Source organism: Branchiostoma lanceolatum, chromosome 17 (genome assembly GCF_035083965.1).
Source record: "Branchiostoma lanceolatum isolate klBraLanc5 chromosome 17, klBraLanc5.hap2, whole genome shotgun sequence".
NCBI lineage: Eukaryota > Metazoa > Chordata > Leptocardii > Amphioxiformes > Branchiostomatidae > Branchiostoma > Branchiostoma lanceolatum.
The window spans coordinates 6,556,453-6,568,188 of NC_089738.1; the positions used below are offsets into that span (position 1 = coordinate 6,556,453).

General features: G+C 43.3%; 1 protein-coding gene across 1 annotated transcript; it reads left to right on the forward strand.

The window, feature by feature from the left end:
- The first annotated feature begins 4,711 nt into the window (after positions 1-4,711).
- LOC136423446 (monocarboxylate transporter 13-like) lies at positions 4,712-11,201 on the forward strand. The gene is made up of 4 exons (XM_066411589.1): positions 4,712-6,720; positions 7,884-8,027; positions 8,878-9,693; positions 10,418-11,201. Exons 1-4 carry the CDS (start codon positions 6,513-6,515, stop codon positions 10,672-10,674), a joined length of 1,425 nt encoding a protein of 474 aa, XP_066267686.1. The 5' UTR covers positions 4,712-6,512; the 3' UTR covers positions 10,675-11,201.
- The last annotated feature ends 535 nt before the right edge of the window (positions 11,202-11,736 follow it).

Genomic DNA, 11,736 nt, shown 5'->3' on the forward strand with positions numbered 1-11,736 from the left:
ATTTCCCGGGGGGGGGGGATGCCCCCAGACCTCCCTAGAAAGCTCGCGCCTGCGGCGCTCGCTGGTCCCTCTGATAGTACGACCCCACCCATCCCCCAAAAAAATCCTGGCTACGGGCATGTGGGTCATCACTTAGTACTTATGACAAAGACTTGAACACGCAGTGGACTAGCCTCCCTGCTGTAGTGTTTACAGAGGAGATGGGGACACCGAACTGATATTGACTTAACCTTTTATACCCAAGTACAAGGGACTGGTACACGACACGGCTATTACATCAACATTTCGGTTTGAGGAGTTGGCAAATTTTACAGCTAAAGCTATGATAATTGTTTTGTTAGAGTGGCAGTGAAATGTTATCTGAACTGTCATCATTCATCCATGTTAAAATCTGGTCTTTTCTTTTCTGTAAACACCTATGTAATTTTTAAATCAATTGTCTACTGCGTGCTACTTCGTGGGACAAATTTCGTGACGTCACATTAAGAACTCCCCATTGGCTAGGAGTCCTTTCTGTGACGTCACTACCCGTTGCTAATTTGTCCCACCAAAGAGAAACTTTAGACAAGTGATTTAAAGATTACATAGGTGTTTTCAAAAAATGAAATAAAACAGACTTTCACATGGATGAAAAATGTAAATTCATTTCACTGACACTTTAAAATCTAAATATGTTGTTTATCATCAAAATATGTTTATTCAAAACGCATGCAGCTTGGCAATCATGAATGGGTGCATCGCAGCAAAATGCTCTCCGGTGGTACTGCCGTCACAAGATGTCCACACTGCGCATGGTCGAACACCAATGCCAATGGAAGTCGCCTACCGCAGCCTTCTCAGCAGCATTGGGGAGGACCCGTCCCGACAAAGGTTGTTGAAAACCCCCAGTCGAGCCGCGAAAGCCTTCAAGTTTTTCACCAAGGGCTACGAGGAAGATCTCACAGGTCAGTCATTGAAATCGCTGTTTTGTTTTAAAGCAAAGTTGTTCTGTAATTTCCAACCGGCAATGGGAAATTTGTACAGGACCAGTCTTTTTCAAGAAATAAGTAATCCAGCGCCTCTATGTGGTCTGTTAACATGTAATGCTAGGGTCACATTTCCAATCCGGGGCCCGGCCGGGCAGTCTTTGGGAACGAAAAGTATAATATAAAAGACAACAAAAACACAAAACGTACCCAAAATTATTTAAGAGTATAGCTTGTGCAAATCTATTGACGTACACTTTGATTTTTCGTTTCCGCAAACAGCCTGGCCGGGCCCCGGTTAGGAAATGTGACCCTAGCATATTAGACTTTCTTTCATAACTTGAACTTATTGATGTGAGCTAAGGATTTGAATGTCACAGAGACAACAGCAGAGGATATTCTGTCAGTTTGTGTTCCAGATATAATAAATGATGCAGTGTTCGATGAGGACACGGATGAAATGGTGATTGTGAAGGACGTGGAGATGTTTTCCATGTGTGAACATCATCTGGTGCCGTTCACTGGAAAGGTAAGACTGAATACTTGTCGTTAAGACTGTGTCTTTCCAATGAAAGTGATGAAAATAGTGTCCGTATTTCCAACGACTGAACGAGCCAGGCGAAAACACAAATTGTATGAAGAGCATTTTCTTTCAACTATATAGATAAAAACTTACTAGCGTGAATCATGGGTTGAGCACCAGGACTACTTATGTGAGCAGGTCTTGAAGAAAAAGCGCCGAAATTTTCCTCGATCATATGTCCGTTGTTTTTCAGTGATATGCCATAATATGTTATATCATTGAAAAGCTTGCATGGGTTCCTTTAGAATTGTGTATTGTTATGATCCGTGACGCTTTGTGCAACAAAAACTGAGGCTTATATACAAAGTCTTTCGGGTGACACAGGCCAAAAATACTTCCCACCATGATCCTAGTAAATGTACATGTACTGTACAAAGAGAGCAACGCTTGTCAACATATCTTTTATGCATATTTGCGAGCTGCGCATACAAACTTTTTAGGATTACACCACTTTCTTCCGTAACAAAAGAGAGCAAACGGTAGGGTTAATTCCAAGTCACCGATCTCGAAAGGGCTAATATTTGTACGTTTCAAGTATTTTAGATCAAAGAATATATCAGTCAAAATAGTTCAAAATTGTCAAACAATTAGAAATCAAAGTTTGAACTAGTCTGTATAACGCAAACTCCAGCTGTGCAGGGATTTCTGTCACCTCCCCATGGAGTTTGTGCTCGACTAGCTCTAAGCCAGGAGAACTGTTATCAAAAATAGTAACACCAATCAGAGGCCAGGATTTCAGCCAGGTCCCCATTGCCATAGAAACCAGTCAGTTAGCATGTCTGTTAGCTGTCACACCTGGCACCACAGGCAGACGGGGAGGAAAGGATGGGAAATGAGATCCAGATGGTGGGGGGGGGGGAGAAATCATATCGCATCCAAAGGTATTTTAAACCTCCTTTGGTTATCTGTTCCTTTAGACGTAGACAATGGCAGTTTCTCCCATGTCAAAAACCAAGTTTTGACCCCTATACTTGAGTCAATTCCTAAGGATTTTTGAGGGCTTTGACTTCTGAAGCCACTTGAGGGGAGGGCTGTGAAACTCTATTCCTACCACCTGCAGATCAGACATCTGTAGCTGTCAATCACTGGATAGCAACAGCACTAGACCCTTAGCAACTAGTCTGGCCGTGGCAGGCAGCTCATGTGGGCTGATGATGGCTGCATAAATTATCCATATTTAGAAAGGCGGGTTCCCCTGGATTAGCACCGCATGCTATCAAGCTCTTGGGCGGCTATGCGGTTACAGGGCGGTAAGCCGTTACAGGAGCTTGATTGAGTTCAGGCTAAGTTTGAACATGTTTGGACTTACTCATATTTAAACTGTACAAATATCTCTTTATTCAAATTATTAACAATTTTCAAGCATCTATGTAATTGTTTTACTGTTGGAACATTTGCAACATTTTTCCAATGGTAGATTTGGGTCAATGCCCCCATAAATGTAGGTGCTGATCAAGCTCTGTTGCCTGCCCTTTCAATTGTGGTGTGACAATATTGTCAGTAACCAATTTTGCCTAAATTCATTATACGTTTAGATGTCTACATTTGATGTTTCTACCAAGAGTAAGAACGCAAGCTTTGACACAGACGGTGACGTAGGGGTCACGGACGAATGGTTTAACAACACGGGCACACGCGTAGAAAACGGCTATAGGCAAAATCAAGCTTCGTAGGAGTGCAAAGACGCGAGCTTTGAAAGAAGTTAGTGTGTCTTTTTTTTTTTCTTGCATTCACCATACGTTCCAATAGATAATCTATTTGCAGGTCTCAACCCATAGAAAAGACACTGCTTTCCCGAACACACTAGCCTGGTCACCAGTCTCTACGGGTCGGCTTAGGTGTGTTTTACCGGGCCCAGTCTGCTATATTGACCCGTTTCTGTCAGATTGTCTTCTTAGCTGCCATATAGAGTTTCGCAGCTTCCGTAGTTTCGCCGCATCGGTGGTGACAATATTGTCAGTAACCAATTTTGCCTAAATTCATTATACGTTTAGATGTTTACATTTGATGCTCCTACCAAGAGTAAGAACGTACATCTTGACACAGACGGTGACGTAGGGGTCACGGACGAATGGTATAACAAGACGGGCACACGTGCAGAAAACGGCGAGTCACACAAAATCAAGCTTCGTAGGAGTGCAAATACGCGAGCTTTCAAAGAAGTTAGTGTGTCTTTTTTTTCTCTTGCATTCACCATACGTTCCAATAGATAATCTATTTGCAGGTCTCAACCCATAGAAAAGACCCTGCTTTCCCGAACACACTAGCCTGGTCACCAGTCTCTACGGGTCGGCTTAGGTGTGTTTTACCAGGCCCAGTCTGCTATATAGACCCGTTTCTGTCAGATTGTCTTCTTAGCTGCCATATAGAGTTTCGCAGCTTCCGTAGTTTCGCCGCCTCTGTGGCGACGTAATATAATCCAAGGCCGTAAACCAACACCCCGAGCGGGCTAAGCTGTCTGGGCGGGCGGGGGTCACTCCCATCGCCGTAGAGATATCGGGGAGCCGCCGATGGTATGGTTTCCACGCTACGAACACACACAAAAATACAGCGTTTACGAGCACTCAACCATCACGATTTTGTTACAAAAGAGGCGTTCGAGGGGACGTTAGTCACATTAGGTGATTTGTATGTCAGTGGATCAGCACAGTTCTTGACTAGATAGAGAACATGTAGGTCTGTGTGGTGAACTGACTTACAAAGGTGAGTTTATTATCATGTACAAAGTCTCACAGACTCACAACGTATTTTGTTCTCTACAGCACAAGATATGTCCATACAGCACTTCGTGCAAGTCATAGTGGAAAGGCATTGTAAAACCGGTTTTTGCGAAATTGAAGGCCACTAGCGCTGCGAACACAAAAAGAGTCAACAGAGGTCAACAGAGGCGCGCACTCAGTCAAAGCCCGAAGGGTTATTGTCCTCAACTGATGAGGTCAATAAGTCCTGGCGATTGTAACGTTTGAAAAGGCAGTTAATTCATCAACCGCTATTTTGATTTTTCGAATACGCTGTTATACACAATTATTCCCGCATCTTAAAAAAGCATTTATACACAGCTTCGTATATTGTTTATAGTCACCTTACTTATATTTGTTTAAAAACCTTAGTCTTGACTATATACCTCTACTTCTTGCCCAAATCAGTGGATTTATTAGTACAATAATACTGCTGCATTTATAGACAATATTTCTCGTGTCAAATGATCAAAACTCACACAGACATGACAAATTGGTGATGGCCGGGTCAATTTAGTAGCAAGCGGTCATGGGTCACCTTAGGTAACGTGTGAAACTTTAACCTTTGCTTTTGTAGAAAGACGGGATTAACAAAAACTTACCCGAGGCTGCGAAACAGTTGGAGATCTGACGCCCTGATCTTGAGACAGCTTTTCACGACACAAGACGAGGACGACTCAGGGATTAGTCCATCCAGAGGAGTAAGACTCAGGACATTTACCTTAAAGACTTAACACTCGGAGATCAAGACAATCGTAAGTCTATTTTGTGAGGGAATAGTTCAGTACGTATATGACCTTGGGGGGTAAGACACAGGTTACTTTGGAATTGCTACTCTGATATGAAATCATCGCTGAACTTTGAGACATTTTGTACAACTGAATGAGGTGATGGCTGTTTCTTCGCTTCCGAAGATTACTGGGAAGGTTATCCTCCTCTGCAGGCTCTCCTGTGGCTGTGAAGCCCAATCCTGGATCTGCACACTCTGCTGCAGGCTGGGCATGTAAAGCCCTGTGTAGGTGGTGACTGGGCAGCAGCAGCTTTCCTGTGGCTTCTCTTCTCTGCAGCAGTCTCTCTTCGAGCTGTTGCAAATGAACTGAATGAGGTGGCTGTCCCTTAACTCACATAGCCCAGAAAGTCATATTCTGCTTGGATGCGATCAGAGGAGCGAGCTTAAGCTCCATTATACTGTATACTGTAACAGGATGTATTTATCTCCATGAAAAAAGACTTTTTCATGGGGATATTGTTTTGAGCGTGTTTTGCGTGTGTTTGCGTGCGTGCATGTGTGTGTCACCGGATGCTTAAAGTCAGCATAACTGAAGAACGTGAAGATGGAGAAAGGTCAAGGTCGATTTTGGGCCCCCTGGTATGTGTCACTGGAACTGCAATGGCGTATCGAATCTAATTTGCATGATTAATGGAGGCATTTTATAAACCCACTCCGTTCAATGGTGCTACAGTTCAAAAATACAACATATGTAACTGAGAAATAAAGGGACATTGACAAATAAAAGTTATGCAAATGAAGACCCAAATTGCATAATCAATGAGAATATACTGTAATTCCATATTGGTAGATAACTGGAATTTCATACTTGTGGCATTTGGAAGTTATGTGATAATGAACATAGTTGAATATAAATTATGCAAATGCGGGCCTAATTTGCATGATATATATTTCATGGAGATTTGAGGTCTCCGAACTCATGTTGGTAATAAGGTGGATTCTAGCCTATTCCTAACCCAGCGCAATACCAGTGGTCAGGAGCGATGTCGTGAGGAGGTCCTGAATGTGTGACAGGGGCTTTACGACGTTTCTCAGTCCAAAGACATTATATTGTTTTTGATCAGTTTCGTCGTCTTCTTCTTCTTCCTCTTCTTCCGTTTCAAAAAAAAAAATGAAGTCAATGTCTGTACAATACGGTTGTCATCATGGCTAATGGTGAAGAAGTAAACACCCGTGGTGTGCAATTACATCATGTAGCAAGTGGTAGGACAGGGGCTGGTCATCAAATACGTAAGAATAAACAGAGCAGTAGCATCTTTAGGCTAGAACATGTGAATTTAAACATTATGCCTTTGCCTACAAACTTGTCCTTTCTAGTTTAGCTACGTATTGATATGGTATTTTCGTTTTCTTTTTGATGATTTTGATGATTTTGTATTATAACTTTTAACATAGAAAGAAGTGTCCAAGACCGTGTGTACGTTCATCTCGAAGAAATGTCAAAACTACGATCCGTTGACAAACCACCAGATGGCGGGTGGGGTTGGGTGGTGGTCATCAGCACATTGTTCATAAACGCGATGGCGATTGGAAACATGAAGTCCTTTGGAGTGTTCTACACAGAGTTCCGGGAGGTTTTCCAGGAGAGTGCCGGGACCACGTCCTTTATCAGCTCTATCCTAGGGGCTGCTGTCTTGATGTTTTGTGAGTATACAAGGGTTCGCGGAAAAAGCTGGCCCTGTCTACCTGGCCTGTCTACCCTGGCTGTCTACCAGTGTTTTCTTCCAGTGTTGGTGGAGTTGCTCATAGCTGTCCCTATCCTCCAACAGTATGATCCAGCCCACCCAATTAGATGCAAAAACTCCATGCATGCCCTTGGGGCCCAAAAAGGGTAGACAGCCAGGGTAGACAGGCCAGGTAGACAGGGCCAGCTTTTTCCGCAAACCCAGTGTGAAACGTGCACTGAAAGTTACTGATTTAAGGTTGAGCACTGTCCTAACGAGAAATTAAAATGGTTATCCTTTAAATTCTGTTGAATTTGATATTACATTTTATTGTATTATTTCATCAACAATGCCAGAAGCAATTTATTGCACGACAATTGTACGCGGTACAAAGTATGGCAACAACCATAAAACATAAAATAGAAGTATAGAATAAAACTTAACATCCTAATAATACAATACAATAAGGGCTAGCATAAGTCTTTGATATAGTGTTATAATCGAGTGGGGCTAAGCATTAGTTTCGGTATTTTTTCTAATGACAAAACAGTCGTTTACTAGTAAATATTTACCTATTTTTACATTGTGGGGTTGTTGCATATAAAGATATATGTACACTCGAAACAGTCTGTAGCATCGAGTGTCTTAAAACGTGTTGTACTTGATTTGAGAAATGTGAATAACTTATTACGCAAAACATCATATCTAGAGCATTCCATGACAAAGTGAGATTCATCTTCAACTAGAGTTAAGTATCTGTGCTACATATACTTCAGGTTTGCCATGTTAATTTAACGATTACGGAGTCTTTTTATAGATATAAATTGATATTGATTTTTTTCTTTTTATTTGAGTTGAATGTGTGATAGTTGTGTGATTGTTTAAAAAAGAGAGAACGCTATGATTTTTCCTCAGAACATCTGCTTGGAAACTAGAAAGAAAAAACACCCCTCCCTCAAACTGGTCCCACCCAACATTAGCGAACCCAAAAAAAACCCTCCCAATAGAATGGTCATATCCAACATGGCGACCCTGTGACGTCATAATTCGTCACAATTCAAGATGGCGGCCACCACATAAGCCAACAAACCTTTAATTTGCATTGGACAAAATACCTGTTTGACAGTTTGTGATGACATACAGCTCTCTTTGCCGGTGCGCTGAGTAACCTGACCAGCTGCCGTACTGTCATGATCGCAGGAGGCGTTATTTCTGCCGTGGGACTTGTCGTCAGCTTCTTCGCTCAGACGATGATACACCTGTTCTTCAGCGTGGGGATCCTGACAGGTCAGTGATTGTCTGTGTGTATCTATTCCCAATAACACTAGCAAAGAATAAGTTTAGTTTTGTTTTCAATATCATGACCAAAGCTGTAAGTTCTTTTTCCCGTTCATCTCAGTTGATTATCATTATAAAGATACAAACTGTTCTCCTATATAAAATGGACTAACCGGGAATATTTGACTGACTGGCTTCTTCAGCTGTCTGACCCAATCGCTGTGTACTAGGGGTGGGTACCGGTACCGTGTACCGGTACAAAACCGGTATTTCTTAATGGACCGTAAAACGGTCCGTAAAAATCAGTGGACCGGCCTATGGACCGATTAGAAAATTCATAGTACCAGGCGGCCACATAACTGGTCTAAGAAAATACAAAACAGCAGATTTAACTTCGTTTTCGAAGACGTTAGTTGTGAATCATACCTAGAAACACTTAAAGGATTAGTAAACAGACGGCGAGAAGAGTATAATTATAATTTTGAGACAAAGTGCAAACCTAAGAAATTATATCGTTCCAGACATGACGTTTGGAGACTTTTGCGTGTGTCTCGCTCTCCAAAATATGATGTACTGCGACACTACTATAATCAGGTACAGGTACATGTCCGGACCTGGACCTGACCCTCTGGACCTGGACCTGGACCGGACCTGAATTGTTTGTACCGGTACCCACCCCTACTGTGTACACGTGACTTTCTGCAAGTGTGACGTCATCAATGGGTCAAAGGTTGTCAGAACAACATTTGAACCACTGCTGACGTCACAGATGCAGAAAGCCAGGCAGGTGTTGAAGACTGAACGAGTCAGTTGAAATTTTCCTCTATCAAAGATTTTCTCCACATTATATTCTCTTCAGGATTTGGGCTCTCTCTGATGTACTCCCCAAGCCTGGCTATGATTGGACGCTACTTTGACAGGCGGCACGCCACAGCCAATGGAATCGGAGTGTGTGGAACCGGGATCGGCATATTCATTTTTCCTCCACTGTACCGGTTCCTCATAGATGAATTCGGGTGGAGAGGGGCCTTGTTAGTTGCCGCCGGGATACCATTACACGGCTGTGTCTGTGGTGCCTTGATGAGACCAATTCATCTTAAAGAAGACTGCAAGGAAGAAAGAGGCAACATCGAACCCCAGGGTATACGTAGTACTGAAACAGAGCCAAAGAAAAGGCTCGTTCCTTACTGTGCGAAAACCTTGGAAGCGTTTGACGCGACCTTACTGAAACACCGCCCTTTCTTTCTTTACTGTGTGTCGATATTTGGAACTTCGCTTGGCAACACGATGATTTTTGTACACCTCGTAGCCCATGCTGAAAACATTGGAGTGGACAAGACTCCAGCCGCTTTTCTACTGTCAGTTCTGGGCATCTTAGAAGCGGTGTCAAGGCCGTTACACGGGTGGCTGTCGGACAGAATACACATCAGTAAGGTCTACTATTACATGATTGGCAACACCGGACTGGCCATACTTAACATCGCCATACCGTTCGGGAGAACCTACACGGACCTTGTAGCGTGCATGGTGTTCTACGGATTTTTCTCGGCCAGTTTTAGCGCACTTATAGCTGTAATGGTGCGGTTATACAGCAGTGCTTCCAGGATCTCCAGTGGGCTTGGGTGGGCGCTTGTTTTCGAAGGGGCGGGCAACCTACTTGGGCCACCTATTGCAGGTATTCATAGCTGTATAATCACTTGTAGTTTTTTTTAAATTCAAACTATCAAGCGTCCATTACACATCCTCCCAGCAGGCCCGATATGCTCGGTTCATTACCTCCCATAGCGGCCCTGCCCTTTCCAGCCTGCAAACTCGCTTCTGGCAACGTTATTGACAGGTGCTCATGAATAGTTAATGAGCTAGCCTTATTCGGCACAAACAGCCGTTATTTTGCTCTGAACCCAAAGTAGCGATGTAAGACGTAACCTCATTGGTCGATAGCATCCCAGCGTCCTTTGCGCTTTTGCTATAGATGAGCTTCAGCCAACCCTCTGATTGGCTGAAAGCTGTTTTGGTGGTGACGTCGCCAGAAGCGAGTTCACAGGCTGGAAAGGGCAGGGCCGCTATGGGAGGTAATGAACGGAGCATATCGGGCCTGCTTGGAGGATGCCATTACAGGGTAGGCGAAGTGATACGTCGTTAGTAAAAATCATACTAAGTATGTAAATGCATTGAGAACATTTCCTGATCCGAACGGCTAGTGTTGCCTGTACAACTTTCATATTTTCGCCATAAATAGCTTTACCTTTTTGTGCTGACAAAAACGGATATGTATGCCCACATCTTGGTCCTTACAATCTTACCTCGATGCCATTGTTACAAAGTATACCTCTGTTTCTGCAGACCCATTTAAAACTGCAACTAAGTGACAATAAAGTTATGTTTTGTCGTGTCGGCAGGTTGGCTGTATGACGCAACAGGCGACTACGACATGTCTTTCTACGCCGCTGGCATCTTCGTCTTTCTGTCTGTGGTCGTGCTTTTCCTCATTCCCTGTTCAACAACAAGAAGGTCATTATCGCTTGGTTCTGGCAGCAGTGAGCCCAAGCAGAATGGAATTGAGACCATCGCCTTCAGAAATCTGGGGCAGGGTGGTAAAGAAACTGGTAGAAGGGATCCAGCTCCAGGCCAAAGCAATCCTGGTTTTCAGGCATGATTGATATATCTAGCTATGATAATAATGATAATAATAATAATAATGATAATGGTTTATTGGTCAGAAATTACCCTTGCAATGGCAGCCAATGCTGAATTGCTGCAGGGTTTACAATCACATAATACACAACAGATACATATTCTGTTCCACACTTGCACTTTGTGGAACTGTCGCAAGGGTCTGGGCGGCTGCCTTTCGGCGCCAGCAGGTGACCTCAATACAACCTTCCCTAACCGAAGTCAGGTACCCATTCACACCTGGGTGGGGTGAGGAAAGTCGTGTAAAGTGCCTTGCCCAAGGGCACAGCAGTGGTTTTGAACCCGGGACCTCTCTGTTCTGGGCGAAACACCCGACCAATTGCGCCACACTATGACAGCTATGACGTGTATCAGTGTAACCTGCCGGTGGACTAGCTCCTTGATGTAGTGCTTGCACTACTGTATGGCCCAAGGGCTTTGTACATAGAATAACATAGATAGACTTTGACTCTGACTTTATTGAGAAAATCAGTGACGTGCCCTAAGGAACACCACTAGTCTTCCTGGATGAGGTCATGAATATCTAGAAGGTGAAATATGCTTAAGGGAATTTTTTAGTTTTCCTTTTGTGTTTGATGGGGGTGTCCCTGTGGTGTAGTGGTCTGCGCCTTCTGCCTCTCACCACATCTGGTTCAAATTACTTGGACCAGAAGGACTGGGGTTCAGGCCCCAGGTAGGACACCTCTGGACAAGAGGTGCATTGAGTCATACCAAAGACTTTATAAAAAATGGTACATACTTCTGAAACAGTATGGAAGTTAAACACACTTCACTGCCAGTGGACTAGCCCCCTGCTACAGTGATTGCACCACAGTGTGGCCCAGGGCTATGAAACGGAGATGGGCACCGCCCTTTAGATCAATAATATTAATGGTGTGGGAGGATTTTAACAACTTAACTTTGTGTTTGATGTGGGTGGATTGTTCATTGGATATCCTGGTGTATTCTTATTGTTTTGTTATTATAAATACATGTACATATAGAGCAACAAATATGCGAGAGATTATCCAAAGGTAACAGAAGC

Coding starts and splice junctions, on each gene's coding strand:
- LOC136423446 (XM_066411589.1), top strand. CDS start 6,513: ATGTCAAAACTACGATCCGTTGACAAACCACCAGATGGCGGGTGGGGT. Junction 6,721..7,883: donor GGCTGCTGTCTTGATGTTTT/GTGAGTATACAA, acceptor GATGACATACAG/CTCTCTTTGCCGGTGCGCTG. Junction 9,694..10,417: donor ACTTGGGCCACCTATTGCAG/GTATTCATAGCT, acceptor TCGTGTCGGCAG/GTTGGCTGTATGACGCAACA.